General features: G+C 41.2%; 10 protein-coding genes and 1 long non-coding RNA gene across 14 annotated transcripts; 6 read left to right on the plus strand and 5 right to left on the minus strand.

Annotated features, from left to right (window-relative positions):
- Positions 1-150: 150 nt before the first annotated feature.
- LOC135331609 (extracellular signal-regulated kinase 2-like) lies at positions 151-3,279 on the plus strand. The gene is made up of 11 exons (XM_064526832.1): positions 151-314; positions 398-526; positions 592-753; positions 814-870; positions 927-1,158; positions 1,215-1,353; positions 1,611-1,745; positions 1,898-2,003; positions 2,092-2,295; positions 2,617-2,889; positions 3,049-3,279. Exons 1-11 carry the CDS (start codon positions 249-251, stop codon positions 3,190-3,192), a joined length of 1,647 nt encoding a protein of 548 aa, XP_064382902.1. The 5' UTR covers positions 151-248; the 3' UTR covers positions 3,193-3,279.
- LOC135331618 (elongin-C-like) lies at positions 3,267-4,323 on the minus strand. Its single transcript, XM_064526843.1, has 3 exons — positions 4,158-4,323; positions 3,920-3,968; positions 3,267-3,654 (listed from the first exon to the last, which is right to left on the minus strand). Exons 1-3 carry the CDS (start codon positions 4,321-4,323, stop codon positions 3,513-3,515), a joined length of 357 nt encoding a protein of 118 aa, XP_064382913.1. The 3' UTR covers positions 3,267-3,512.
- Positions 4,324-4,414: 91 nt separating this feature from the next.
- On the plus strand, positions 4,415-6,288 carry LOC135331613 (O(6)-methylguanine-induced apoptosis 2-like). Its single transcript, XM_064526837.1, has 7 exons — positions 4,415-4,607; positions 4,658-4,785; positions 4,837-4,938; positions 4,996-5,228; positions 5,284-5,437; positions 5,615-5,813; positions 6,035-6,288. Exons 1-7 carry the CDS (start codon positions 4,415-4,417, stop codon positions 6,190-6,192), a joined length of 1,167 nt encoding a protein of 388 aa, XP_064382907.1. The 3' UTR covers positions 6,193-6,288.
- On the minus strand, positions 6,184-10,258 carry LOC135331608 (protein kintoun-like). The gene is made up of 11 exons (XM_064526831.1): positions 10,122-10,258; positions 9,920-10,015; positions 9,682-9,750; positions 9,228-9,411; positions 9,003-9,067; positions 8,744-8,896; positions 8,251-8,580; positions 7,684-8,118; positions 7,234-7,425; positions 6,974-7,045; positions 6,184-6,899 (listed from the first exon to the last, which is right to left on the minus strand). The coding sequence occupies exons 1-11, from the start codon at positions 10,152-10,154 to the stop codon at positions 6,324-6,326; spliced, it is 2,205 nt and encodes a 734-aa protein (XP_064382901.1). The 5' UTR covers positions 10,155-10,258; the 3' UTR covers positions 6,184-6,323.
- A 19-nt stretch (positions 10,259-10,277) lies between these two features.
- Positions 10,278-12,488, plus strand: LOC135331615 (transmembrane protein 65-like). The gene is made up of 6 exons (XM_064526839.1): positions 10,278-10,899; positions 11,141-11,182; positions 11,333-11,400; positions 11,637-11,747; positions 11,813-11,905; positions 12,248-12,488. Exons 1-6 carry the CDS (start codon positions 10,425-10,427, stop codon positions 12,350-12,352), a joined length of 894 nt encoding a protein of 297 aa, XP_064382909.1. The 5' UTR covers positions 10,278-10,424; the 3' UTR covers positions 12,353-12,488.
- On the minus strand, positions 12,340-14,205 carry LOC135331616 (uncharacterized). The gene is made up of 5 exons (XM_064526841.1): positions 14,064-14,205; positions 13,596-13,797; positions 13,193-13,335; positions 12,698-12,946; positions 12,340-12,533 (listed from the first exon to the last, which is right to left on the minus strand). The coding sequence occupies exons 1-5, from the start codon at positions 14,157-14,159 to the stop codon at positions 12,429-12,431; spliced, it is 795 nt and encodes a 264-aa protein (XP_064382911.1). The 5' UTR covers positions 14,160-14,205; the 3' UTR covers positions 12,340-12,428.
- LOC135331614 (cerebral cavernous malformations protein 2 homolog) lies at positions 14,193-17,178 on the plus strand. Its single transcript, XM_064526838.1, has 9 exons — positions 14,193-14,327; positions 14,454-14,558; positions 14,687-14,770; positions 14,827-14,925; positions 15,240-15,380; positions 15,780-15,948; positions 16,194-16,252; positions 16,568-16,706; positions 16,931-17,178. Exons 1-9 carry the CDS (start codon positions 14,295-14,297, stop codon positions 17,176-17,178), a joined length of 1,077 nt encoding a protein of 358 aa, XP_064382908.1. The 5' UTR covers positions 14,193-14,294.
- LOC135331611 (KH domain-containing, RNA-binding, signal transduction-associated protein 2-like) lies at positions 16,306-21,730 on the minus strand. 3 transcript variants are annotated; one of them, XR_010393043.1, is made up of 10 exons: positions 21,496-21,730; positions 21,296-21,408; positions 20,853-21,113; positions 20,375-20,571; positions 19,656-19,751; positions 19,412-19,444; positions 19,051-19,259; positions 18,050-18,153; positions 16,641-16,720; positions 16,306-16,497 (listed from the first exon to the last, which is right to left on the minus strand). XR_010393043.1 is itself a non-coding variant. In XM_064526835.1 (9 exons), exons 1-8 carry the CDS (start codon positions 21,722-21,724, stop codon positions 18,056-18,058), a joined length of 1,236 nt encoding a protein of 411 aa, XP_064382905.1. In that variant the 5' UTR covers positions 21,725-21,729; the 3' UTR covers positions 17,225-17,550; positions 18,050-18,055. The 3 variants fall into 3 exon arrangements, 2 of the variants coding, with proteins under 2 accessions (XP_064382905.1, XP_064382906.1); XM_064526835.1 differs by lacking the exons at positions 16,306-16,497; positions 16,641-16,720 and adding an exon at positions 17,225-17,550 and having other exon boundaries at positions 21,496-21,729; XM_064526836.1 differs by lacking the exons at positions 16,306-16,497; positions 16,641-16,720; positions 19,412-19,444 and adding an exon at positions 17,225-17,550.
- A 28-nt stretch (positions 21,731-21,758) lies between these two features.
- LOC135331610 (UDP-glucose 6-dehydrogenase-like) lies at positions 21,759-23,498 on the plus strand. Of its 2 annotated transcripts, none has more exons than XM_064526833.1 (2): positions 21,759-21,846; positions 21,984-23,498. In XM_064526833.1, exon 2 carries the CDS (start codon positions 22,010-22,012, stop codon positions 23,402-23,404), a length of 1,395 nt encoding a protein of 464 aa, XP_064382903.1. In that variant the 5' UTR covers positions 21,759-21,846; positions 21,984-22,009; the 3' UTR covers positions 23,405-23,498. The 2 variants fall into 2 exon arrangements, with proteins under 2 accessions (XP_064382903.1, XP_064382904.1); XM_064526834.1 differs by lacking the exon at positions 21,759-21,846 and adding an exon at positions 21,851-21,869.
- A 97-nt stretch (positions 23,499-23,595) lies between these two features.
- Positions 23,596-25,274, minus strand: LOC135331621 (uncharacterized). The gene is made up of 3 exons (XR_010393045.1): positions 24,300-25,274; positions 24,057-24,194; positions 23,596-23,883 (listed from the first exon to the last, which is right to left on the minus strand). It is a non-coding gene; the product is annotated as an uncharacterized LOC135331621 (long non-coding RNA).
- On the plus strand, positions 25,268-26,393 carry LOC135331617 (large ribosomal subunit protein uL13m-like). Its single transcript, XM_064526842.1, has 5 exons — positions 25,268-25,399; positions 25,489-25,612; positions 25,668-25,761; positions 25,900-26,047; positions 26,114-26,393. Exons 1-5 carry the CDS (start codon positions 25,379-25,381, stop codon positions 26,240-26,242), a joined length of 516 nt encoding a protein of 171 aa, XP_064382912.1. The 5' UTR covers positions 25,268-25,378; the 3' UTR covers positions 26,243-26,393.
- Positions 26,394-26,613: the final 220 nt, after the last annotated feature.

A 26,613-nucleotide genomic window follows, 5' to 3' on the forward strand; every position in this document is an offset into this window, starting at 1 on the left:
TGTGGTGACATCAAAGGGTTGCTGTCAGATTCCTGACGCTTCTGGGCAGACGCCCATATGTGAATCTCATTAAAATCCAATTGATTATGAATGTCATTACACAGTAAACTGTGCATTCAGGGGCTTTCCCTTAAGTTGTTGCCAGGCAACGCGTGGGCGTGTAAACACTGTACAACAACATGCTACTGTTTTTGAGGTGCATTAATTAATTAATTGGCATCAGAGAGACCACCAGAAAGACAACAGCAATGAGTTGTGATATAGAAGATCACATCACTTCAAAATATGACATCAAAAGGAGAATTGGAAAAGGGGTAAGAATCACTCAGCTAAGCAATTAATTATAATAATTTTATATTATAATAATTTTTATTATGTAATCTGGTTGGTTTTTCAGGCCTATGGCATTGTATGGAAGAGTGTTGATCGAAAGAGTGGAGAGATTGTGGCATTAAAGAAAATCTTTGATGCCTTCACAAATCCCACCGATGCACAGCGAACCTACAGAGAGATCATGTTCTTACAGGTACGTGAGGAAATAATAACAAAAAAATGATCTGTATTAAGATTTTTTTACTCATTCTTTTATAGGAATTTTCATCTCATGAGAATGTGATTCAACTACTGAATGTGATCAGAGCACGTAATGATCAAGATATCTACTTGGTCTTTGAGTTTATGGACACTGATTTGCATGCTGTTATCAAAGCCAAAATCCTCCAACCAGTTCACGTGCAATACATCATGTACCAGGTAAGAAGTGACAATGATACACAGTAAATTATTATCATTGTGTTGTATTTATAATTATAGCTTTTCAAAGTTATGAAGTATCTTCATTCTGGGAACTGCATTCACAGAGATCTGAAGGTAACACATCTGATTTATAGAAGCTGTTTTACTTTTACATGTGTGTATTTTTGCAGCCAAGCAACGTCCTTCTCAATTCCGAATGTTTCATCAAATTAGCTGATTTTGGGCTGGCACGATCGCTTGTTGATTTGCCTGGAGACAATGACTGCACTTTCAATCCAGCCATGACCGACTACGTTGCCACTAGATGGTACAGAGCTCCAGAAATCCTCCTAGGATCAGTGAAATACACTAAAGGAGTCGACTTGTGGTCTTTAGGATGCATCCTTGCTGAGTTGATTATCGGTAAGGACAACAGTAATTAGTAATTTTAATGTTTTAATTTTTTTCTATTGTTATAGGGAAAGCTCTGTTCCCGGGAACATCAACGTTTAATCAGATAGACAAGGTCCTAGCTGTGGTGCCAACTCCAAACAGAACAGATGTGGAGAGCATCAAAGCACCCTACGCCCAGTCAGTACTGGACAGGCTTCTCAGAAAGTGAGCACATGTACAGTCGTTTGAGTAGAAATGCTCTCTCTCTCTGTGCTGTGTATCTACCAGTTAGTTTTAATGAGCTTGGAGTGTTTCACATTTTCTTCACGAGTATAAATTGCACCTGTTTTGTAGTTTTTAGTGCCCGCAAATTAATGTGCATGTTAATTTAGTTAATTTTTAGGGTCTTATACAGGCATCGTATATCACTGGTGCATCTGTTTTATAGTGTTCATGTTTATTTTTTGGGTCTTATAATACAGGCGTCGTATATCGCTGGTGGACTGCTTGCCAACAGCTACTGATGATTGTCTAGATTTGGTAGGGAAACTGCTTCAGTTCAATCCAGACAAAAGGCTCTCTGCTCAAGGAGCACTGACACACCCCTATGTTTTAAGGTATGGTAATTTATACGCCTACTCTGTACTAGCGACATGTATAGGGTTGAGTACATGCCATAGCACATACATGTACATGTTCATTAAGGTGTATGCCTAATTACTATTTGTGTAATTATCATCATAAAGAGAGCAATTAATGCCTTACACAGGTTCCACAACCCCAAAGAAGAGCCAGGGCTAGACTACAATGTAGTCCCTTATCTGGATGACAATACACAGCTCTCAATTGAAGAATACAGAGACAAGTTGTATGAGGTACGTATGTAGGTCTTCATACGTCACTGTTTATACACACATGTATTGTACACTATAGCTACTTATTTCACTGACTGTTTTCCTACAGAGTATAGTACAGAAGAGACGTGATCTGATAGACGCTAGACAGAAGACATGTGAAGTTGAAGAGGTTGAAGATGTGGAGTTGAAGGAAGAGCCTTTCTTATCAACACGAAGGGACGTCACTGACCCACCACTCACCACTGTGTCAGACACAGACCTCCTCAGAATAAAGCAATCCTCTCGAGCAAAACTCAAGGCAAATCCTCAGGTACACTGTACACGCTAATTATGATGGTTGGGAAAATTGAAATAGTCACCTACGTATTGTATTGTCGTAATGTAACCTAGCTGTACACACCTACCTGCATGATGTGATCAGCAGAGATCCCTTGGCAATGATGGTGTATACAGTGGATGCATTACACATATCAGTGTATCTAAGTAAGCTAAATTATAATAATAATTATAGTCAAATATTTTATTATTGTAGTTTAGACTCTTATGAAGTTTATGTACATGTATAATTATGTATCACATTTGTACACCAGTACATTAATTAATTGACACAAGCATTCACCCACACATACAGAAGTCTCCTTATGCTAGCACTCCACAACACCAGCCCCAGCTCCGTAAAGGGACGATGGTTAAACAGGGATCAGCTCTTTATCATCAAGGTCGAAGGGGAAGCTTAGGGGCCACTTCAAAGCAAGACCCAATGAAGAACCAATTTTCAAGATCAGTCAAGCGTCCGACTGCCATTAGGAGCCAAGTTGGGAAAACGCATAGCAGACAGGGTGCTGCTACTCGGACCCAGGAGCCCAATCATGATGACCAGCTCATGATCACAAGTGCCAGAATCGTAAGTTTTATATGAGCTGAAGAATGCAATTAGTGTTATATGTGCCTTAAGATTGAAGTGATCTTTGTTGTTTGTTTACAGTCATGTCACATTACACGTGTGTGTGCGTAACCTCTTACCGACTCTTGTGTAACCTCTCATACTTAATGCATTCCACAGATACCGGCAGCTCGACCCACGTCCTCTAAGAACAAGATAGGGTCAAGAGGAGGCCCATCAAGATTTGCTGGTGGGACATACACACAAACACACGGTGTGATATCGAAATCCAACCTCACACACCTCAAAGAAAACAAGTGGTAGATATAAAATTATAGCATTAATTATTTATTCATTTTTTATGCTTACTTTAATTAAAACTTTTTTCTGCACAATAATTCATTATTAACAGAGTTCTCATTAATTAAAATGCATTGCAATTGCATAAACAAGTGCTGTGGGAAGTAAAGACACTTCGAATACACACTTCGAATACAAAACTCACTAATAAATAGCTACCCTGAACCATTGGGCATAAAAGTGCAAACAACACAAATGAAACAGCTAACAATAATTATAGCTAAATGCACATAACAGCAGTCAGTCAGAAAGTTTGATGTGTTGGGGATCGAGTGATTGTACGATCAGCAATCGAGGAAGTTAGCAGCCATGAGTAGTTCGAGGGCAATCTCTCTCGAAATGGTAAACTCTGGAATCTCAGTACTACTGTTAGTGTAGCGGACCTTGTAGGTGAAGTATTGGCACACCTTGGACAGAACATGGGACCTACATAGAGCAACAAGACCCCACATTTAACAAAAATTAAATAACAATGAGAACATGGGACCTTCATAGAATAATAAGACCCCTACAATTAACAAAATTAATAACAATGACAAAATTGTCATTTTCAAGAGCAAAAATCACCTTAACATAACCACAAAGATAAACTGTTAGAGGTGAAATGGGGCGACATCACGATAAACAGGTACAGATTATCGTACTAGCACTTAAAAGTGAATCCTTTAGATGTACTGATGTGTTTACTTACGGAATCTCTCTAAACTTCACTTCGTTGGTTTCATTTTCTGAAAACTGACCTGCGATAAGGAGAAAAATATGCGAATGAAAAGTCTATCCAAAATAAACCCACTGATAACAATGAAATGGGCGATTTGGGAATGCAGACGAAACACACCTACAGGGCTTTATTTGGAATAATGTATTAATTCTACGGACGGTATTTTTCACCATTGTATATATATAAAGCCTTATATACTTATAGTCACCTGGTCCACTGAGCATAGCCTTGATAGTACCAGATGTGAGTGCATGTTCTCTCTTCATAATAAACTCATGGCCGTCGCTGGCGATCAATTTGACGTACATCGCTTCTGGACCCTCCACGCCGCCCATATCCCTCGCTGCTCCTCCGTCCGCTACTCCGTCAGCCATGATGAAGAGATGGGGCCCTAAATCACTGAAGAAACACTGTACTTGACGATCACAAACCAAAGATGACTGGGTAATAAAATTTCTCACGTGTATGTCACATGGGAAGTTGTCATGGGAACAATGGAGTAGCCATTATCAAGATTTATCCTCTACCAAGAATATGACGTCTCTGTCACCAATTTCAATGCAAGTCAGTGTAGAAAGATGCTCCACTATTGACAGAAACCCATCACTTCAAAAACCTAAAACATTCAAGTCCCTTCGACCACTGGCCAGAAGTAAAAGTGAGCGCGTAATTTCATTCCGTATGCAAACTTACATTTATAATATGCAGGTTACGGCACCACGGCACAATCGACCAATGCATCAATTCCAAGTCGGTATCAGACGTACTTCTTTGCCACTACAGAGAGGAAAGGTTTCAATTCTCAGGCAGCCAGATTTTCAACGGACATTGATATCGTAAGTACATAACAATCAATCATACAAAATCAATCACTTTTTTGGGTTCAGAATGAGAACCCGGGTCCAGGAAAATATGAAGCTAACAGTAACACGTTTGAGACACAGAGTTCTTCATTCTCCAAAAAAGGAACAGGTGGATTTGCATCCAAAGTAAGTCCTAGAGTATTTTAAGCAATTAAACGCTATCTGTTTATTTTTTTGTTTTAGTCTTACAGATTCAGATCTGCCAGGAAGAAGATGCTTGGACCTGGTTCTTATGATCCTCGTCCAGTAGAGAATCGTGTTGATTTCAATAAAACTGGTGCCAGTAGCAATTTCAAGCTTCCCATAGCCGTGAAGCAAGCAGACAATGATGGACTCAATACTTCACCTGCCCCAAATACGTATAATTTATCTGGAGTTAACAATGGAAAAACTGCTGAGTCGGTTTTCAAATCAAAGTAAGGTTATTCCGAGTGGCTACATTGACAAATACACACTCTGATTTCTCTGCAGAACCAAACGAGAGATTGTACCCTCCACAGCTGTTGACAATCCGGGCCCTTGTCAGTACACAGTACAGGACAATGCCCTCCACCCCTCTTCATGTGCACACAAGTCAGTCTTCAACTCAAAGTCCAATAGAGATGCTCTCGGGAAAATCACGAAAGTAAGTGCCTCCTTCATGGTTTTCATTACATACTATGATCACCCTATAAGCAAATCTCACTGTAAATTTAATAGGCCTCAAAATCTCCCTCAGAATGTATTTTTTAAATTGTTAAGAGGCCTTTTTTATTGCATTAGTTTCCAAAGTTGCATGACCTAAGGTTTTATTTTTCCACAGGGTCCAGGTCCTGCTGACTATACGCCGGTTTTAAATGAAGTTGGTGACACCTCAAAGTCTGGTCCTCCCAAGCCACTCCCATACTATCGCCAGAAGCACTACCTGTGTATATCAGCCCCGGCCATGCCTCTCCCTCCACTTCCCCCTCTCCCTGGACCAGGACACTATGAGACTCAGAGCCACATACCTGGACCACATGGTAAGTATCTTGATCATACTAGAATGACTTGTCTAGTCAGCAGTGTCCTTATGTAAAAGTTTGCCTAAATTCTAGTACAGTATTCCTATAGTTAATTAAGCTTTAGCTACAATGTCATGCACATTGCATACATTATTTTACAAGTCATTATCTTCACCATGACAATTTAGCTTTACACTCTACTTTGAAGTTCATTTTCTCCCTATCTCTCCCTCCTACAGAGAAAAAGCTTGTGTCTGGGTCTGTGTTCAAGTCCACTACCAGTAGATGGATACCATTTGGTACAGACAGAATGGATCAGCCGGGACCAGGAACTTACAACCCAATGACTGTTAACAAACAATCGTACATGTACAATATCAACAAAAAATGGATTTAATTAATTTTTTTACAGTCATTATTTTCGTCATTATTTTCATCATCATGTGCACAAACTTTCATTTTTATTGTCTTTAAATAAGCATTACAGAAATAATACAGTGATACAATAATTTATGCGATAATAAAATTCTAGTCCAATGAGAACATTAACTTGTTACTAAACTGCATCCCTGGTGGTTTGGTAGTCTCTTTCCCAAACTCCATTCTTCCTTTCTCCCTGCTCTCAACATAGTCACTATCTGCTCGTACAAACATGGAACCATCAGCCTCCATCTTCACAAAACTACCACCATCCATTGGTTCAGCAGTTGCTGTTTCTGTACTGACTGTTGCAGCTGTTTCAGGTGCATCAGTCGAATTCGTACAGTCATTAAGTTTAGAGCTTTTAGCTAGCGTGATTTCAGTTTTGTGTTCGTTACTTTCTTGAGTATCTCCCTCCAAACTTTCTTTTGTTACAGAAGACAATTCAGTGGGGATAACTTCTGTTTGAGGTGGGTCTTGGATTTCGGAATTTTCAGCTCCCTTAGTATCGGGATTGTCCTCTGAATTACTCGCTTGAGTAGTTTCCTTGGAATGTTTTGCCGGGAAAGTTGCTTCAATAGAAATAGCTTGTGTTTTTTGGTCAACAATTTCAATATTCAAGTGAGAATCGCTTTGTGAGACAATCTTGACTTGTGCAGACTCAGATAAGCCACTCTTGTTAGCCTGTATCGATCAAAACACAAGTTTTATTATAATATACTGTACATAATTATGTACATCATTCATAAAACACTTACCCAAGGATCTGGGAAACTTTCCATCTCCTCAATAGCACTCTCCACATTGGACTCAGTCAGAAACAGCTTCTCCTGAAAGTTGATAAAATTAACATAATAATTTATATTACAGCTTCCTCGTATCAACATACGTATGAAAAGTATGTAGGCATTGGCTAAAACCACGATATTTTTACAGTACATCATTATCTATCAGACTAGGGCTCTTGTGCAGCTGATAATTAAATTATTACTATTACGGTGGTGCAATTCCAGCCCACCTTAGTTTGGCTGATGTTGAGTCCAGCTTCAAACTTGTCCCAGAGTCCTTTGCCATCTTTAGTGAGCAATACTACAACATTGTCATCAGACACATCCACCACACAGTCATCACTCTCCAACAAGCACTTCTCACTAAAACACACATAGAAGGAGTAGCTCTTGCCTGAGGCCCCTCTGTACGTCAGATGTGCCTGTAGGGAGTTTGAATTGAATATCGCCTCTAAACACACACGCATACACTGTTAGTAGAATTTATTATCTCAAATGTTGCATTAGGATTAGGGAGGTGAAACCACCTACATAATTATGGCCATTGGGGGTGGTACTACGCATTTCAAGTGGGATAAAGTGACCCTATAGGTGCCCTTCTTTAAATGCCCCTCCCCCCCACACACCAAGTACAATGGAATATAATTATTGTGGTAGTCAAAACAATCACAGGAACTCACAAAGCGTTGGTCAAAGTTGGCCACAAACGAGTTTTCCTTCACATTGGGGGTGTGCAGTACAAAGGTGACACTACACTCATCCTGCCGATAGCTAAAGGGAGGACAGGACCACTCCCCAGTGGATACCAAGTCTTCCAGCACAGAGGGGGCACTCGACTCTTGTCCATTCTCATGGGTATATTCGTCTGCATCAGTTGAGTTAGCACCTGAATGTAGCCCATTTTGATTTTGGATTTCAGGGTTGACATGTGACTCTTCTTCTCCATTCTGATCGGTCTCAGTCGGTTCCAGCTCATTGACGAGCTGTCTCTGTGGGATAGAGGGTCCTTCCACTGGTGGTGGTGGGAGGACATGAAGAGTGACTGTCAGAGCTTGCTTGGCTTTGTCAAATTTGGCTGTGCCTTTATCGCTGTCGACAGGATAACTGAGAGCAAGCTGGTGAGAAAACTAAGGAACAAAAACACATTTAGATTTGTAGGATATTCTGAATTTCACGATACAGAGTAGTTAAGACATAATAATCTAAGTCAGGCCTAGAAATGAGGCTAAATTTACACATCAGGATACATCAAGTTTGTAGGGGGGACTAGCACACTCCAGTGTCAACCTCTTCTCAAAGATATCCAAGTCCACAGCACTGGCAGACCCCACTCTAGGCAGCTCAACAGTTACCAGCATCCTCTCCGGTCTCTTGACTCGTGATGATTCCCTGTCATTGGTAAAGTCTTGCATTGTGAACTCTCCACTGTACACAATAGTATAGCGAGGCTCTGAGGGTGGTTTGAGCTTCTTCTCTTTGGAGGGAGGTTTAGCTTTATTGGCAACATCTTTGAGGGGAGGGTAGGGCACATTCAATGGTAGGCCACCCAGGTCCACAGTCTGAGGCCGATTTTTTACCTGTCGAGGAAAAAGTGAGAGATGAGAATTCCACAGTACACACTGGCCTATAACATAATTTCTTTCCAATTTCCTGGTGAATATGTAAGCAAGGGCTTACAAGTAAGTAGCAGCAGAAGCTTGGCTACTTCGAAACATACTATACAGTGTTGAGTTAAATTACCTCTTCTTTAGGTACTCTTAAAACAGATGAGGAGGCTATTCCTTTGTAGGACATTTTGAGATTTTTCATCCGTTTTCGATCCACTTTTATCTTGAAATTCTCCTCAATTCCTTCTAAGGCAGTATCCACAAGTAGCTGCTTGAAACGAGCACTCTGAAGAAAATAACAAAAACAAAACATATTACATAAAACGTAATGATGTTTACTACCAAACAAAGCTTATACATGTAAGATTTCTCAATTTTGACAACACTCTTACCTGTTGAGCTCTATTGTAAGTGTCCGGATGAAATATGGCATCAACAACTGTGCACTTGCTCTTTTCTGCAAAGAAAAAATAATGTCACACTCAAAGGCTCCATATTTATACGGGTGTGGGGGAGGGGTGAGACTAGCTAAATGCCGTGTAGAAAAGGTACAATTGTGCTACTAATTAATGGATTTATTCATAATAATTATGTTAAAATTATAACGCTAACAGCACCTTTGTCATGGTCGTCCCTGGGCGGTGTGAGAGAATACGGAATGTTCCAACTTTCCCCAATCTTTCCATTACTGCCCCTGATACGTTCAGCCACTGAAGGATCAACGGCATCGGACATGCACATGTTCACAAACAGCTTCTGTTCACCCTCAGGCAGAATGTACAACTTCAAGACGTATCCAGGCTGTTGTGGAGAGTACATACATACAGTGTGCAACCTGTCATAATGATCATCAGTGGGCAGACCAACAGTGGCTGTAGTTATAAAGAGGTGGCCTGCTAACACAGACACACGCTATGAATAATTTAGCCTGCCTGCGTTACAAAAAGTGACCTGATTTTAATAAACAATCATGTACATTATTATAAATGTATACCTATATAATGGTATAGATTTTGTTGGGCCAGGCTGAAAGAATACTATGTAACACTTGAAACAGAATGTCTATCTTACAGTTGGCTTGAGAAACTTCATATCCACTCCACGCATCTTCTCCAGCTCTATCAGCTCCTCCTCATATTTCTGTGAGGGGCGTAGAACAAGTGGCAAGGCCCTTTTAGTTTATAGTGTATATGCAATAGGAGACTTATCATAAAATGCACTCTATTACTTGTAATTATGTAGCCAGCTATGCAGCTAGCTACCCGTACCGTATACGATACACACACAACAGGGCATTATTACCCCTCACCTGCTTGTTCTCTGGGTCACTAATTTCTTTAGCGTAGTCGAAAAACAGTTTCCTAAATTCATCGTCTTTGAGTGCCTTGCTTATTTTATCCACCTCCTGCAAAGCATACAATATTAAAGGTTGCGTGCATACAACGTTGAAACACTCCACAACTATGCAAGTGCTAGATTTCTGATCTTTAGGACAGGTATATCCTACTTACCTCTGAAGTAACTTGGAACTTTTCTTCTGCCATGATGGTGTCTTCTCCCACATTTATTATAAAATTAACAACAGCTTGCACATGGTGGGTATCTAAGGATGACCAGCCAGCCCCGCCCCTATTCCAATCACGATGGACATGTAGGCGGGGCAGCTGACCAGCATAATAAAAATAGCCTATGAATCTACATACCTAGACTATACATGCTATATATATACTAGACTATTAGAGCTAGCTAGCTAGCTAGAGGACATCGACAACAACCCGTAAGTACCTGCAGCTACCTCTGGTGGAAGTGACAAAATGGCAGTTATATCCATTCATTCCTCAAGGCTCGTTTTATCTCAAGCTCTCAGAAATGCTGGAATCAGTGGAGAATTGACATGCAAACAAAAGCATCAAGTCTCACAAAATGCAAAAACTCTTCTGAACAATATACCGAATGATGACCGAAAAGATTGCGATAATCAGAGAAATGGTCCGTTGTTGAATATAACTCACCAGTACACATACCACACTCGACAGTTTTATCCCATGACATCACCCGGACCCATAGTCCTACAAGTGCAGCAGAGGGGAAGAAGATCTCTGCACACTGGTACCTGTAGCCTGGCTGCTGTGAGTAAACCGTTGCTCTCGTCGCGAAGGGGAAAGCTATCTAATCTAGAAGACGCTAAGCAGTATGTGGCCTCTTTGACTGTGGTGCAGAAAAGCACACTAGAGAAAGCTCTTGAGGAAACGAGGGTCGATGTTGATATAACGGAAGATGCCATTCATTGTAGGTTGTTGTTTTATCACCCCCTTTCCTAGTTTTTTCAGTCTGATTTTATAATAACTTTACACTAGGCTGATGTGTCGTACACAAAACAACAGATGTGTAATTACACTACTCCCCATACACATACGCATACATTCCTCCCATACACATACACACACACACATTCCTCCCATACACATACGCATACATTCCTCCCATACACATACGCACACACACATTCCTCCCATACGCACACGCACAGATCACGGAGTAGCAGTACCCAATAGAAACCAGCTCAAATTATGTAAGTAAATAAGTTACTACCGCTACATGCAGATGAATATGTGACGATTGTACACATGACAGTCGGTTACAACAGATACATTTTACATACCCCATTACTTGCATGAAACTTTTAGCCTCATCAATACCTGGTATGACTCTCTTCTTTTAGTGTGCTATCAGAGTGCTCTGCCGTTCATTGGATTTGGTTTCCTAGACAACGTCATCATGATCACAGTGGTGAGTATAACTAAATAATAATAACTGCAACTTTTGTTGGGAAAACCATTTTACCTCATAGTATTAATCTTGATAGATTCACCATTCACTATACACTACTGGCCATGCTTTCACATTTTGTATTCCTGTTGAGAGTTATTATCAAGCAAGTTTTGTTACATGTGATATTTCCGTTCTCACTGAGTTTGTGTTTATATAGTTGTGTTGAAGTGATACAGTGAATCTTGCACCTGTAGGGTGAGTACCTAGACTGGACCCTGGGGCTGACACTAGGTATCTCCACAATGGCAGCTGCTGGCCTTGGAAACATGATCTCTGATCTGGCAGGGCTCGGCTTGGCAGACCAGGTGACTACAATTAATGTTACTTACTTACTTGAGTTGGTACTAGCAAATGTTTCGTTTTGTTTCAGGTGGAAGCCGCTTGCTTACGACTGGGTATTCCAAATCCTAAACTCTCATCTACTCAACTCAAGCACAAGTCATCGAGATGGTCCATTTTACTGGTGAGTACACTAACTGTTGTCTTGTGTGATCTTCATATTGCGTATCGTTGTCCTGTTGAACGAGAGTTGTGATGGTAGGTATAAAGGCCCCTTCAAATAATGATGTGACTAGTGATGCGATTACAAGTCTAAGCTTGTTTTGAGTTGAGGTTTCTCTCTAGCCATAATTCTACAAGTAGACTCTCGTTAATCTAGTCACTCTTGGGACAGTGCAGCTTGGCCGCAATATATAGCGAGGTGGCTGTATTTCAGAGAGCCGGAATAGCGAGAGTCTACTGTATATACATTTGCATTGTACACAAGCAAATATTCACATGCTTGATGGTTATTCTGTTCCTTCAGGGGCGCTGTGTTGGCATTGCCATTGGCTGCACCATAGGCATGGCTCCCCTGTACTGGATTGATAACCCGCACAAAAACAAAGATCACGAACACAGTGACGAATAACTCTTTACACACAATATATCATAAATATTTTGTACACAATCAACAAAAAATGTGGCTGTTCTATTATTAGTTTTGTCTATTGACGTTCTGTGCTGCTATGCAAGTTTTGCACTAGTTTCATTTTGTTGAAAACTGCTTCAAATGCTTGAGCCAAAGTCAGACAAATGTCCTTGGCTTGACTCTGCATGGGGGTACAATACAACAAGTCAATCACCATTTCACTGCCTATAACTTGAGTAAAGTTCAAAAAGCTGGGTTCTACAACTAACATAATAATTATGTGTACTGACAAATTGAGGTATTGCAGATCTTACAAAAGTATACATTTAAAGAGTTTCTCTTTACCTCTTCAACACACTCGTAGATGAACAGATCCTGAGGGTCTCCAGTCGCTCTCTCTGGATTGCTCTGTCTTAGTACGACCATGTGCTTCCCGTACGTGTCCTCGTAATAAGTGATGTTGGAAATCCAGTGAAGAGGATGTCGCTGATAAACTCTCTGCTTCTTGATGTCTGTCACCTTTATGCCGTACTTGGAGAGAGAGAGGGCTCTCTGGTTCTCCTCACTCGTTACCCACGGAAGTATGCCTTGTTTCTGAGGGGGGGGGGGGGATGGATTGCTTTAAGACTTAACTCTGTAAGGTGCATGTGTATTATGAGATTTAACTGTACAAAACATAATTATACGTTACAGTTGTTGTTCAATGGAATGGGCAACAGCAAATAGTACAGTCAGATATGTAATCATTAGGTTTTAAGGAGCCAAGCAGTAACGATTTTTTGGTATAGAGTAGTACATTGTATTGGGGTAGGGTACGTTGGGGTTGTGAGTGCATCATACCTGAGCTGTATCGATTGCTGCTAATGTTTTGATCTGGTTGTCAGAGGAGGTGTCTTGTGGAGAATCTCGCATGTGCCCCAGATACTTCACAATGAACAGGGAGCTCTGTGCGTAGCTGAACAGGTCCGGATTACCTACAGCAACTGTTGGAGTGAAATAAAGAAAGTCACTATTTAGTAAATCTATACAAGCAGGAGTAGATTATTGTACAATATACATAGAACACAACTCAATTCCACGGAAAAGGGCCAGCATGCACCTATACGTGTATATTCATGCAGTATTATTTATACTGTGCATAGCGGTATAAACAACCTAAAGGTAAGGAGTAGTCAGCACAGGCCCAAATGACCATCTATTTTTCGTATAAATCAGGAGTATATAAAAAGCATTAGCCATGCACCTGAGTTTTTGCTGCTATTGAAATCCTGTTCAGCTGCCCCTCTATTCTTTGCGATCTCCGAGTAGTCTAATTCTTGATCGTTTTCCCAAGTCCTTGGCTCTCTTGACTCCTCAGCTGCCCAGAACTCAGCCATGCGCTGCTGCTCATCTTGTGAGGGAGTGGGAAGGTTGGGAACTGGACTGTCCATCTCATCAGGCATAGGCTGTGAAAATAGTTGAATACTTGGGATGAACATCATAATTACGATTTAACAAGTATTTTTGACTTATCAATCAACACTATAATTATACCATGATTTGCCTGAGCGTATACGTGTGTTGAGCTGTCTTTTTTTAAATATGTCAACCACACATGAGTACATACTAACATGTAGTGCTATGTAGCTAAGTGGCGGCCTATGTCTATTTTGCAGGTGTCACATTTTCACATCACCAATTGGCTATTAGATCTATAGCAAGATCTACTCACCTCATTAGGTAGCCAGACCTGAGGCAGTGATGCACCTGAGGAAGCCTGCTCCTCGGGAGACGATGCCTGCTTGCCTTTGCTACCTTTCTTAGGCATTTTAGTTCAAGAGCTCACTACAAGACTAACCAGCCACGCCCCTGTTTTTGCTGCAAGTTGCTATGATTACATAATACCTCTAGCTTCTCCAAAGTATCAAGAAAACCAGCAGCAAGCGAGCAGCAGCTATAAACTATGAATGAGAAGAGCAAGAAAGTCAGGGCAAAGGTAAAGAGTGTGTGCTATTAAACAAAAAACATGCAACCCCTTCACAAACATGCAATCTAGCTCTCTGCACACAAAAATGGGTGGGGCTGGTTGAACCAAATGTGTGTTTGTTGTTTGTTTACACAGCCTGTAAACAGACCCAAGTCCCGCTATGAGCCTGGGACTAGGATGTCTGTCCTCCTCTCCAACCCAGACTACCTTCTGGAGGGCTATGCAGAGAAGAGATGTCAGGTAGATCTATTTGTTCTCAAGTTATGCTATTTTTGCTTTATGCCTGGGGCGTACATTGAAGGCCATTGCAGTATAAAGACAGACCTCTGACCAAAATTGTTCCATAACAATTCCCTTCTTACATGCAGTACATTGGAGTGCTTGAAGATATTCCCACGTCAACTGATATGTCCAACAGAGGGTTCTTGTTAGCGGATCTTGATGAAAAGAGGGTGGGTCTGCATAACATAAATGTACTCAGCCACACTCAAAATCACACCCCTCTCAGAATCTCGGACAGTTGCCATGGGTACTGGGGAGAGACAATGATGTATCTATACGACTATCAGCGTACAACATAAAAATCACCAAAGAGGATCGAACTGGGGTATGTGGGGTAATACTTTATAGGCAATACTTGCCATCTGAAAGAGCTCTTTCTATAAGCTTTCCACCTATACACCAATGCAAATACAGTTAGAGGCTGCATGGCATAATTATAAACAGAGGGCGCATAATCAGACTGAATAAAACATTTGTAGCCTATAAAATAATTATGGCCTGCATCTATATCAAGAGTATTGTACCAGGAGGAGCAGCAGCCCTTGTGAGTGTGTGTGTGTGTGTGTAGTGGGTGGGAGGAATAGCAGCCCTCGTGCTAGCTAGGGACAACAATGCTTACATATGTTACAATTCTTGCAGACGCTTCTTCATCGTATTCCAATCCACGAGGTGGCGTCCATCAGCTACGTGAATGATGATGATGAGCACCTGGTGTTCCTCAAGGCTGGTGATGCCTCTCGACTGTGCTGTCCCTGTTATGTACTCTGCTGTGACAAAAGGGTGAGCTCATTGAATATGCAGTGAAGCCTCAGAAATAGCTGTAAAATAAAATAAATTGAGGCGTTCAATTAGCAAAATAAATCAGGTCGGGTATAGACAATTCAATTTCGAAGCACGTAGATCTTAATTATCGTACATGTATTACTAGAATATTTTGCTGGTGAAAACCTTTGCGAATGAGCCAAATCAGCAGAAAATTTGACCCTTTGCGATGTAACTATTGCGTTCTGGCAAGGATCGTGTGTATTTACTAGTACTAATTTAGGTTTTGCGGATTTTATTGTTGCAAATTGATCAACCACCGCAAAGTTCGCATATGTTTGATGCTCGCAAAACATTCTAGTAATACAGGTACCAAAAAAAGTACATTTCTCAATGCTACTCCCACACGCTACACAGGGAGATGCTGAGGAGATGTGCACCATTCTCCAGGAGGCATTTCAGCTGGTCTACACGGAGGCCACCATGGAGCACTTTAGCGAGTCCATCAACATGGGAGAAAAGGGGCGTGGCTCTATACTCGTACCTGCCCCCCTCTCACCCATCAGGAAGCAGCAAATAATGCAGAGTAAGTGTGTACACGGGGAAACCTGCTATATATTGTAACACTCATATAGGGCCCATTATAATAATTATCCCCTAAAGTCTTTCACATGCACTAACCCCCCCCCCCCCCGAACCATAACTATTGTTCATAATAATTATTATAGTAACCCTGTACATTGTATACAATACTGAAACTCGCCAATTTTAATTTGTTCCACAAGCTATCTCTCGTACCTAGTTACCTATAGTACACTTAACAACATGCAGGCGAGAGTGGGGGAGAGTATGTGTCAGCAGAGCAACTTGTGCAAGAGTACATGGAGAGAGTGAGTTCATTATAATCATAGGGTAATTTCTCGAGGTTTGACACATCATGTAATTCATGTTACTCACTAGAAGTAATTCAGAAACTTATCCCTTACAGGAAATTGCATTGTACAATAGCAACAAAAAAAACAAACCAGCGTACATGTATAATTATATGTACAATGACATGCTAATCGGTTCGTTGAAGTTATTTTGTCCTATTAGGCTCCATTGACTTTTATTCCTTTAGTCATTGTCCAGTTATCTGTATATACGGAACAAATGAAAACAATTTGTAATGTTTTGACAACTATAATCATCTTTCACACATGCAGCTACACAAGCTACTAGACTTCAAAGAACTGGGGGAATTTGCCAACCTACTCAAGCGTTATCGAGACAACTTACCAGTGGGAGAGTTTCTGCCCAAACTACGCAATCTTTATGGAGACAAGAGGAAGTTTCTCATTCCAGGTACACACATGTCCCTAAGCGTGATTAATTGATAAATAGGATAAACATGTGATAGGAAATGAGCCCACCAGTGAGTGAATACTGAAACTAACTTTGTTGCACTTCCTCTATATACTACAGGGCTAACAAATTACTTGTCTGTTCACACAAACACTGTTTAAACTTACTTCGTGAATGAGTTCACCACACACATACAATGTCATGCTGTTTATAATTATATATAGGGATGAATCCGTTTATACCTGAGGAAGACAAAGAGGCATTCGAGAGTTATCTATGGGACAATGATTTGGAACCAGTAGCCACGGAGACGAGGCCCATTACACAGCCAACAGCAGCTGCTGCCTCGAAACAGAGTGGAGGCAACAAACGAGGAAGTGGTCGCCGGGGACACGTTGCCGACATTGACAAGTTTTTACACGATATAGACTCTCAAATGGACAAAGTACTCGAGGGTACTACTAACTTTTAGCCTTCTTAAAACTTGCACTCTTTAGACATTGTGTTTATTTACTATATACAAATTAATATTTATTTGCAAAACGAATGAAACTGAAATGGTATCGTATATACAAACTATTATGCACTATTAACGGACAACAAGTGTCGTTTCTGTTTTTAATTAAGTTATTTGTGTCTTGTGAGAGCTACACAAACACATTATAGGGATAAATAACTTTCAAGAGTGGCGAATAACATACAAAGTTTCAATAGACATTACTAGAATAGTAGACATTTTTTGGGGGGCTTTTTTGAGTTTGTTCACAGTAAGACACAGCTAGAGTCTTGACAGGGTTTTACTTTTCTTGGTTTCATTTTGTCTGCATTGTTGTGTTTGTGTTTCCTGTGAACATTGTTTGGCAGAGAGAGTGAGAGAGATAGTTGCTATTAGAGAGAGTGAGAGAGATAGTTGCAATTATTGTTACTACCGATTTGTTTTGAGAGTCTTCAGTCACGTAAAATCAGAGGGTAGAGGGACCATTATTTTACACGACATAATTATACGGAAACAGTACAGTACATCTTTTAGCTAATCGGCAATTAATTGATGTCTATAATTATTATTTTACTAATTATAATTATGCCTTTTGAGCGAACAAATTTCCAACATGGACTCTCTCCACTTGCCAACTGTCAAACAAGAGAGAAAGTCACTTTCAAGGTTTTAGCAATATGCAAGTATGCATTATTCGTTTGTTAATTTCCATGATTATTGCATCTGTTAAAAAATACGGTGGAGCATTACTATTCCTCAAGAGTGACCGAATCATTTAGTAGGGACAAACCCATGCATCCATTCAGTAGCGAAATACATGCCATAAATATTACATCACATGATTTACAGCTGCTCAGTAGTGTCCAGCGGAGGGGCCCTGAGAGTAAGGGTGGTGTCGAGCTCCCTCCCTGCGACTGCTAGGACGAGGGGACTTCCAGTCACTGCTAGAGCCTGTAGGGGGAAGGGAGGAGGGGGGAGTTTAAAATACATTTCCTACACCTCTGTGTGTTTTGAATTACAGTACCTCAACAGATACTGATACCGTAGCCTTTAACAAAAGACAATAGAAAAATGTTGCTAGTGGTTACAATTACAAGAGAGGAGCTGTTGCAGATTTTTGCAACACATGAATAACAGTGCTGAGAGCTGTGCTTCCTTATATGGAAAATGCGCTCCTACACTAAAGTAGCAAAACAGTCAAAATGTCCACATAAGGAATGTGTAACACTTGACGTTTTTTTTTTACTCGTGTGTTGCAAAGATTCTGCAACTGCAGTACAATAAGGCTAGTGGCTAGTAACAATAACAAATGCTGTAATCCTGATGTGTAAACTATGTAACTAGGTAGTTTCCTTTCTGTCAATCTCGCCAAATACCCGAGTGGTCATTCTGACCTGCCTATCTGATTTGTGCGAAACACTGTTGCATACATACATGTAATGAACAGTAACTATACAACCTAAGCGAACCAAACCTAACCCTAATAATGTCTGAGTGCATGGAGCCACACGCAAGAGTGAGGCTCACGAGTGGACTATGTACAACAGTTCATTGCTGTGTGGCCTTGTGAGGGGAATTCCCTGCTGAGCTAGTAAAACACTAACCAGCAGAGAGAAGCAGAACTAAGCATCTGCCTCAACCACCTCTAAGCCAATAAAAAAATAAGAGGCTCCTACGATATTCAATGCTGTGACAGATACAAGGCACTTTTGTTGCATTTTCAGCACTACAGTTAATCTCCCAACACGCACAAACATACATGTACAGTTTTACCAACAGCAAGAAATGCCATAAACCTAAAACATGATTTGGACAAACCAATTCGTAACATGCTCCACCCATACTTACCATGATGGTAGTCGACAGTTCCTAAACTATCTCGTCCTCCATACTGGCCACTTCTGGGTGGCGGCTTATCGGCAAAACTGTAGTAGGGATCAGGATCACCAGAGTAGCCATCAGAGGGGGCGCGCCCGAAGTCAGCACTCCGCCTCTCCTCTCTGTATGGTGGCCGCTCTCTGTTCTCACGTCCAAAATCATCTCCCGCAGGAAGCCGGCTGGGGGAAAACATAAATTAATCCAAACCCCCCAAAATAATATCGAGCACTCTAATCCAGTAAGCGACATACATCTTGCATTCTATGTACGTTTGACTAACAGATTTTAGCCCTAGGGAGTTTACAAGGCATGCACGGAAATTGACCAGTACCTTGCTTCTTCCCGGGGCTCTCTCCAACCACCACTATACAGAAAAAAAGACACACTTTGAACTTAGATAAGAGATAAGAACCCACAAGGTTGACAGAACACCCCCCTCCCCATAACGACTTGTACATAATTATGGAAAAATGGTCCATAAATATATCGAGTTATGCAAAGGACAAATGGACAATGTTGATACAAAAGGGAACTTCATAATTATACACTCTTGTTTAAGCATCCTGTTGACTCACCCATCACTGTAAGGGTCGCCCATGGAGCGCCCCCCTCCAGACTGACCATGACCCCCTCGGCCACCACCCCGCCCACCAGCACGGGAAGAGTCAAACCTGGGCGCAACACAGGTGGTAATATAATCACCTAATTATAGCACACAAATAACAATTACCTAATAATTATTATTCACTTAATTGAAGACATGTGCATTAATTATCATGTGCTGTGATACTTGTACTGTTTGCAAACTCTACGCCCACACAGCAGGGCTTAAAAGTACAGTAGAGGCCAAATTACTGTTTTTCCCCATTTGCGTAGTACTCGTGCATTTTGTTTTGATTCTGTTGCACGCATACAGGGTTTTATCTAGTGGGGGAGGGAGCAGGGGTGAACCTTTCTCCCCTCCCCCCAAATATTTGTATAATAATGACATCATCACATCATCACATGAGTACTGTCTATGATGTGCAATATGTAACTAGATCTACTGTGCCCGTAATAGGGGGTAGCCAAACATTTGTGGCATGCCAAACCTTCTCTCTCCCCCCCCCCCCCCCACTCACTCTTACCCTGGCATATGTACTGTTTACAAACTCTGCCCACACAGCAGAACTTCAGGCCAATTAGTAACATACAGGATTACCGAACATCATGCAATAACCGTTAAAATTCCTAGCTGTTGACCAACAGGAAGAGCATACTAAGATTTCTACTCTCTCTCTTTCTAGGTACTTACGAAGGTCCCCCTCTCCTGGGACCACCCCGTCCCCTGCCCCGACCACCAGGTGAGGGCATGAGACTGCCTCTACCACGTCCACGATGGGTAGAGCCTGGCGTTGACATGCGCGGTGGCCCACCACCGGCATTCGAATAACCTTCAATTATACGTGGATCAAGGTAGCGGGCCAACAGTGTGTCCGGTTGACCAGGTACCTGTAGGAGCAAAAATCATAATACATAGCAAAGTTAGGGTCGCCAGTTTTGCACTGTGAATGTATAACTATTGGATGCTCAGAGACTTGAATATAGGTTCCCACTTAGTGTCTTGACTTTCAAGTCACCAGTCAAGGAAATGAGTTCACATCATATGCACCACATTACGTATGAGCTAGCATTTTAATACGGGCAAGTCGAAATAGGAAACCTTTTAAGTACATGATAAGTAACAAAATTAGTGGGCGAAAATTCGAGATTACAGCTGAGATTATTCTCACAGGTGGTATAAGCATTTTGTCGATCTCAGACACTCCAGCAGCTAGCTTCATGTTAGCAAAGGGAGGCATGGCCTCTATCTGTATGTGGAGGTCATCCTTGAGGTGCTCGTACATGGGCTCGTTTGAATTCCTTAGCTCCTCTTCTCTCTTCCGATCTTTGATGGACCCTCGACCCAGGATGCTTATTCGGGTGCGAGACTCTGTCTGTATAGCCTTTAAGGTCATGCCCTTAGGCCCCAGGAGGCGACCCACCATATTGTGCTGTGGAAAAAAGACATTGTAATTAATTTTTCAATTAACAACGATTTCCCAGAAGACATAGTTACTGAGGAAACCGAAAGTATGTATGTACATGGAATTAATATAATTACTACCAAAGACATTAATTATTATTGCAGAGTCACATTTACTTATCATGTGCAGGAGCAAAAGGGCAAACTCACTTCTTTTTGAAGCTCCATAGGTACATAGATGCGTTCCACCTGAGGACTATTACCATTTCGCATGTAATACCCTTTCCCCATGTTCTTTCCTGAACTCTTCACGTTGGTAATTTCTGCGTAAAAAATACACACAATAAAATTCAACTAGGCATCGATAGAAACAATAATGGTAGTAGTAATATTTCCAGCCATTTATATACCTTCATTCAATAGTCTGAGTGAGTGCGCAAAGTTTGGGCCCAGTGAACCTTTCTCTGCCATAAGCTCTTCTAGTGTGTTCCCGCTGCCACTGCCCGTTGAGGGTAGGGGTTGAGGAGGGGCCCTATGGTTGGGCTCTTGGGATTGAGAGTCGAACAAGCCGGGGATACCACCACCTGTAGCCATCTTGGATAAGTGATTCTTTGGCACCACGAGGTTGTGTGTGTGCATGCGCATTAGGCGCGGCTACCCTACCCGAGAAATTCCCCATTGACCACACCGCTCCCATAGATACAATCATACGATCTACACTGCTACTCCCCTCTCTTGTCACATTTGCACCAAGCTGCTAGGTATCTATCAATATCAATATATAGTGAGTGCCATATGCCATATTCATTGTAAATGTATGCACTTAAGTCACGTACTTAATATAATGACACATTGTTTTGTTGTCACCACACAACCATGTACATTGTTTTCCCTTCAGAGTCCCCAGCACGGTTAACGACTGTCATGCCTGTGAAAAACATATGCTGTATTGGGGCAGGGTATGTTGGTGGACCATCTTGTAGTGTGATTGCGTACAAATGTCCCGACATTCAAGTCACTGTTGTGGATCTGAGTCAACAACGTATCGATGCCTGGAATTCGAAAAATCTCCCGATTTACGAACCTGGACTTCTAGACATTGTCAAGGAGGTTCGCGGTCGAAATCTTCACTTCTCTACTGATGTTGAATCGGCGATTCTCAAGTCCGAGCTCATCTTTATATGTGTGAACACACCCACTAAGACCTTTGGTCAGGGGAAAGGAAAAGCCCCTGATTTGACGCACATTGAGTCCGCTGCCAGGAAGATTGCTGAAGTTGCTAAAGAGTCAAAAATCATTGTTGAAAAAAGTACAGTCCCAGTGAAATCTGCCGAGAGTATTGTTAAAATTATGAATCACCTTTGCCCTCAATTTGCAATGAGTGTTCTCTCAAATCCGGAATTCCTAGCCGAAGGAACAGCTGTGAAAGATCTGTTACATCCCGACCGTGTTCTGATTGGTGGAGATAAATCCGAGGCCGGCCACAGGGCGATTGCCGAGCTTAGTGCCGTATATGAACATTGGGTGCCCAAAGAGAAAGTCATTACAATGAATACCTGGTCGAGTGAGCTATCAAAATTGGCTGCCAATGCGTTCTTAGCCCAGAGGATATCTAGCATCAATGCAATCAGTGCTGTGTGTGAGGCAACTGGAGCTAATGTGGAGGAGGTGGCGAGTGCTGTCGGTCAGGACTCTCGAATTGGAAACAAGTTCTTGAAAGCCAGTGTCGGATTTGGAGGCTCGTGTTTTCAAAAGGATGTGCTCAATTTGGTATATCTCTGTGAAGTGCTTCATCTTCCCGAAGTGGCTGATTACTGGTACCAAGTCATAGCCATCAACGACTATCAGAGAAAGAGATTTGCCGGGAAAATTGTTGAGCGATTGTTTCAGACAGTGAGGGGGAAAAAGATTGTCATTTTGGGGTTCTCGTACAAGAAAAACACAGGTGACACTCGGGAGAGCTCAAGTATTCATATCTGTAAGCATCTGCTTGAAGAAAACGCTCAAATTGTAATATACGATCCGAAAGTCGAGCATGAGCAGATAAAGACGGATCTCACTGACCCCTCGATTCTACCCGACCCCACGAAATTTGAGAAATGTGTGTCGATCGCGAGTGAGCCGTATGCAGCGTTAGAAGGTGCTCATGCACTCGTGGTTTGCACCGAATGGGACGAGTTTGTTTCCCTCGACTACCAACGTATCTATGATGGTATGAACAAACCTGCTTTTGTTTTCGATGGAAGGCTGATTTTGGATCATGAGAAACTGGTCAAAATAGGATTTCAAGTTGAAGCAATAGGGAAAGTAGTAAACTAAGATATTATAAGCTAGTTAATACTTATATTAATCTTTCTATGTACATGTACATTATAGTTATTTAATATAGCTGACATAATTATGGTTTAATGAGTTGAGAATGATGGACTTTATAATGATAGACGTATATATATATATACACTTGTAATTACGACTGCAGTTATATAGTATATAGTTATACTACATGTATATATAAGTGGAAAATTCATTTTCAATTTGATACAATGTTTTAATGACAATTTGCATGATTGTACGTGTACATGACTTGGTGACTACAAATTAAAAAGTAACCGGTGGTTTGGCAGTTTAAATTAAAAATGATGGTGGTTTGGAGGTTTAAAAATGTTCAAGTAATGGTGGTTGTTGAAAATGTTATGGGTATAGTCTCAGTTGCAGCTGGTGGGATAGAAAAGTTTGAGGCACTCTTGCCTGAAGCCATCGAGATCTTTATCACATAGGCAATCAAACTTTTGGAATTGCTGCATAGAATAGAGAGGTAGCATGATAAATAATGAGTACATGCACTGAGACGTCTTTACTGCACCCACGCTACTATAGCAATGGTCAAGCTATGTAAATAGTTTTGTTGCTCTGTACATTCTTGCAGTGACTCTTATACATACACGCCTCAAATAGAATAGCAAGAACTTACTTTCTCCATAATAAGAACAAGAAGTGTGTCAAGGTATTCGCTCATAGCTTCATAATCGCCGGAGCTACTGATCAAGTCCCGGTAGAAGACAGCATCGCACATGATTTTAATATTCGCATCTTCTGCAGAGCAATTTTTCTGCAGAGAGGATAAGAAAATGATCAACGCAGCTACACATTGATTATTATACGTATGTATAATTATGACAATTCAATTTAAAGAAGAGAGAATTAGATTACTTACCGGCGCAGCATCCTGACATGTAGGTGCATCTGTAGGTATAGGTGTTGACGTAGATGCCTGTCTAGGTGCTCTAGGTATAGGTGTTGCTGATGCAAGCAGGTATGCCAGGCCCAAGATGACGGTGACATTGAGGATGAGGATTGTGTTGGAATTCATTTTCTTTTGGTAAGTAGTTTGAAGGATGAGATTTTGTTTTAGCTGTTGCTGAATTGTTGGCTTGCTGATGAGTTGATGGATTGAGCCTATAACGTCAGTGCTTATATACCAACTCTTAAACCTCATTAGTATAAGATGATTCATTTTAGCCGTTGAAGTAAATAATCGGCGGACTCTTTCCATTGCATAGCAACAATGAACATTCTAAGAAGCCTGAATGCAACAACAGACGGTAGATGGTTCCAGGTTGGCTGGTGAGTAGGTAGAACATGTTACCTGATGTCGTTAACTATGCACGACATGTATAATGGGGAAAATATGCATTTTACATTTACACATTGTATGCAGTAGAGGTCCAGCCCCTACACCAAGGTAAGCATAGCAAGCATTTCATTTCCACATGGTGAAAGGTAGCTATATAGGGATGTACTATAATTACTCATTTCCTAAACATTACCCATAACAATAACTTCCACTGGATGTTGAATGAAAATAAACAATGCATGTCACAACATTAACATGCAACGAGCCCCGTAGCGCTAGCGATCGATTAAAGATGTAAATCTTAACGAATTAGGAATTATCGTCTGAGTGGGTAGAAATAATGATTATGTCATGTGTAAACACATTTTGTTGGTATTATTACAGGGGTACGTTTAATATTGAAAACTTGGTATACCGAAAACTTACTTACTTGAAAGAGGCTAGCTAGTTGTCTGTACTGCACGGCTGTTCGCGAGACTACTGCACAGTGCAGTATACATCTTCATCATGTCATATTGATATCAGTCCGGTAAATCTACGGTTTTTTCTAGTTTAGCAGTGCAGTCTGGGTAAAGGTTGCAGCAGAATGATTTGCATTATAGAGTGAGGCACATGGTCCACAGAAGTCTCCCAGCACAGTACAGGAGGACTGATCAACCATGGCTAGCAAGTTGAGCCAGGTAGTTTACTACACTCTTAATACTCAGTCTAATAGGCCTGATTGGATTATGGTGACCTCTTTGTTCTTGCCTCCTCCTATATTTATCAGAGCATTGCTACCCATACCCGGTTGTGGTACTTGATAGACGCTCGTGGGCAAGTAGTCGGGAGGTTGGGCTCAATGGTCTCTCTACTATTGCAAGGCAAAACGAAGCCGATCTACCACCCAGCAGGTATTCATGTGAAAGCATGCTATCGAGCGCTGAGATTGTGTTTTGCTCCCCACAGTTGACATGGGTGATAATGTGGTTATTATCAATACAAGAGACATTGTGTACACTGGAAACAAGTGGAAAGATAAACTCTTCAGGCACCACACAGGGTAAGAAATCATACTTATTGACTTTATGTCGTTGACTTATCTACTGCCTCCAATCTTACACACACACACACACACACGCACACGCACACCTCCCTAATAAGTAGTAAGGTGTGTATGTTAGCCGATTTTTTCCTCTAGCTATCCAGGTGGGCTAAAAGAAGTGGCAGCTTGGAGGTTGCATGAGAAGGACGCAACACAAGCACTCAGGAAAGCAGTCAATGGAATGCTGCCAAAAAACAATCTTCGCAAAAAAAGAATGAGACGGCTACATCTTTTTCCTGACAGTGTAAGCATGTCAGGACTCTAGAATGTACAGTAAACACTCAACCACTGATTGTTTCCATTATTACAGGACCATCCATATGCCCTGAACATTTACAAGGTATTAGAAGGACCGTCAGCAGTTTACAAGAAACTGGATGAATATACAAAGGATGAAGTTCAGAACTTTCCCGAAATTGTTCGAGTTCCCCATTTATGATTCATCTACACTTATATGTATGTTAATTATTATGTATGTATTATGTATGTTAAATTTATGTACCGTAACCGCGTTTATGATGTTAAGTTCATGTACCATTCTGTATTGGTATTATATGTATGATGCAATGACTCTAATTTGTCACTCCTCATTGTTCTGGACTACTGTCTGCATGTCCTCAAGTATGTTGATTAGTTTGAGACGCTCAGCAGTGAGTTGCTCAATGTGTTGCTTGTCCTTGTCCTGCTTTGCTCTTAAAGCCTCCATTGAGTCCTTATATTCAGCCTCAAATAAGGCCCTGCATGTAAAGGGTAAATAGGTAACTTTTTTAATTAATATACAGGTTCTCACATTGTTGAGGTCCACGTTTT

The sequence above is a fragment of the Halichondria panicea genome, chromosome 2 (genome assembly GCF_963675165.1).
Source record: "Halichondria panicea chromosome 2, odHalPani1.1, whole genome shotgun sequence".
NCBI classification, from domain to species: Eukaryota; Metazoa; Porifera; class Demospongiae; order Suberitida; family Halichondriidae; genus Halichondria; species Halichondria panicea.

Bases quoted from the DNA above. Each gene is read 5' to 3' on its own strand.
- LOC135331618 (XM_064526843.1), bottom strand. From the start codon at position 4,323: ATGGCTGACGGAGTAGCGGACGGAGGAGCAGCGAGGGATATGGGCGGC. The intron at 3,969-4,157 runs GTGACTATAAGT...TCCTTATCGCAG, and splicing joins GGCTATGCTCAGTGGACCAG to GTCAGTTTTCAGAAAATGAA. The intron at 3,655-3,919 runs GTAAGTAAACAC...TGCTCTATGTAG, and splicing joins GTGAAGTTTAGAGAGATTCC to GTCCCATGTTCTGTCCAAGG.
- LOC135331608 (XM_064526831.1), bottom strand. From the start codon at position 10,154: ATGGCAGAAGAAAAGTTCCAAGTTACTTCAGAG. The intron at 10,016-10,121 runs GTAAGTAGGATA...TATGCTTTGCAG, and splicing joins AGTTCCAAGTTACTTCAGAG to GAGGTGGATAAAATAAGCAA. The intron at 9,751-9,919 runs GTGAGGGGTAAT...CGCCCCTCACAG, and splicing joins GTGACCCAGAGAACAAGCAG to AAATATGAGGAGGAGCTGAT.
- LOC135331609 (XM_064526832.1), top strand. From the start codon at position 249: ATGAGTTGTGATATAGAAGATCACATCACTTCAAAATATGACATCAAA. The intron at 1,746-1,897 runs GTATGGTAATTT...TGCCTTACACAG, and splicing joins ACACACCCCTATGTTTTAAG to GTTCCACAACCCCAAAGAAG. The intron at 2,296-2,616 runs GTACACTGTACA...CCACACATACAG, and splicing joins AACTCAAGGCAAATCCTCAG to AAGTCTCCTTATGCTAGCAC.
- LOC135331617 (XM_064526842.1), top strand. From the start codon at position 25,379: ATGGCTAGCAAGTTGAGCCAG. The intron at 25,762-25,899 runs GTAAGAAATCAT...TTTTTCCTCTAG, and splicing joins CTCTTCAGGCACCACACAGG to CTATCCAGGTGGGCTAAAAG. The intron at 26,048-26,113 runs GTAAGCATGTCA...CCATTATTACAG, and splicing joins TACATCTTTTTCCTGACAGT to GACCATCCATATGCCCTGAA.
- LOC135331613 (XM_064526837.1), top strand. From the start codon at position 4,415: ATGTCACATGGGAAGTTGTCATGGGAACAATGGAGTAGCCATTATCAA. The intron at 4,939-4,995 runs GTAAGTCCTAGA...TTTTTGTTTTAG, and splicing joins CAGGTGGATTTGCATCCAAA to TCTTACAGATTCAGATCTGC. The intron at 5,814-6,034 runs GTAAGTATCTTG...TCCCTCCTACAG, and splicing joins CCACATACCTGGACCACATG to AGAAAAAGCTTGTGTCTGGG.
- LOC135331611 (XM_064526835.1), bottom strand. From the start codon at position 21,724: ATGCACACACACAACCTCGTGGTGCCAAAGAATCACTTATCCAAGATG. The intron at 20,572-20,852 runs GTGAGAATAATC...TTGCTCCTACAG, and splicing joins ACAAAATGCTTATACCACCT to GTACCTGGTCAACCGGACAC. The intron at 19,752-20,374 runs GTAAGTACCTAG...TGTTGCGCCCAG, and splicing joins CCCAGGAGAGGGGGACCTTC to GTTTGACTCTTCCCGTGCTG.
- LOC135331614 (XM_064526838.1), top strand. From the start codon at position 14,295: ATGAATGAGAAGAGCAAGAAAGTCAGGGCAAAG. The intron at 14,559-14,686 runs GTAGATCTATTT...TCTTACATGCAG, and splicing joins ATGCAGAGAAGAGATGTCAG to TACATTGGAGTGCTTGAAGA. The intron at 15,381-15,779 runs GTGAGCTCATTG...CACGCTACACAG, and splicing joins TACTCTGCTGTGACAAAAGG to GGAGATGCTGAGGAGATGTG.
- LOC135331610 (XM_064526833.1), top strand. From the start codon at position 22,010: ATGCCTGTGAAAAACATATGCTGTATTGGGGCAGGGTATGTTGGTGGA.
- LOC135331615 (XM_064526839.1), top strand. From the start codon at position 10,425: ATGGCAGTTATATCCATTCATTCCTCAAGGCTCGTTTTATCTCAAGCT. The intron at 10,900-11,140 runs GTAGGTTGTTGT...GCACACGCACAG, and splicing joins AACGGAAGATGCCATTCATT to ATCACGGAGTAGCAGTACCC. The intron at 11,401-11,636 runs GTGAGTATAACT...TTGCACCTGTAG, and splicing joins ACGTCATCATGATCACAGTG to GGTGAGTACCTAGACTGGAC.
- LOC135331616 (XM_064526841.1), bottom strand. From the start codon at position 14,159: ATGCCTAAGAAAGGTAGCAAAGGCAAGCAGGCATCGTCTCCCGAGGAG. The intron at 13,798-14,063 runs GTGAGTAGATCT...CTATTTTCACAG, and splicing joins AGGTCTGGCTACCTAATGAG to CCTATGCCTGATGAGATGGA. The intron at 12,947-13,192 runs GTATGATGCACT...CCCCCCCCTCAG, and splicing joins CAGCAATCGATACAGCTCAG to AAACAAGGCATACTTCCGTG.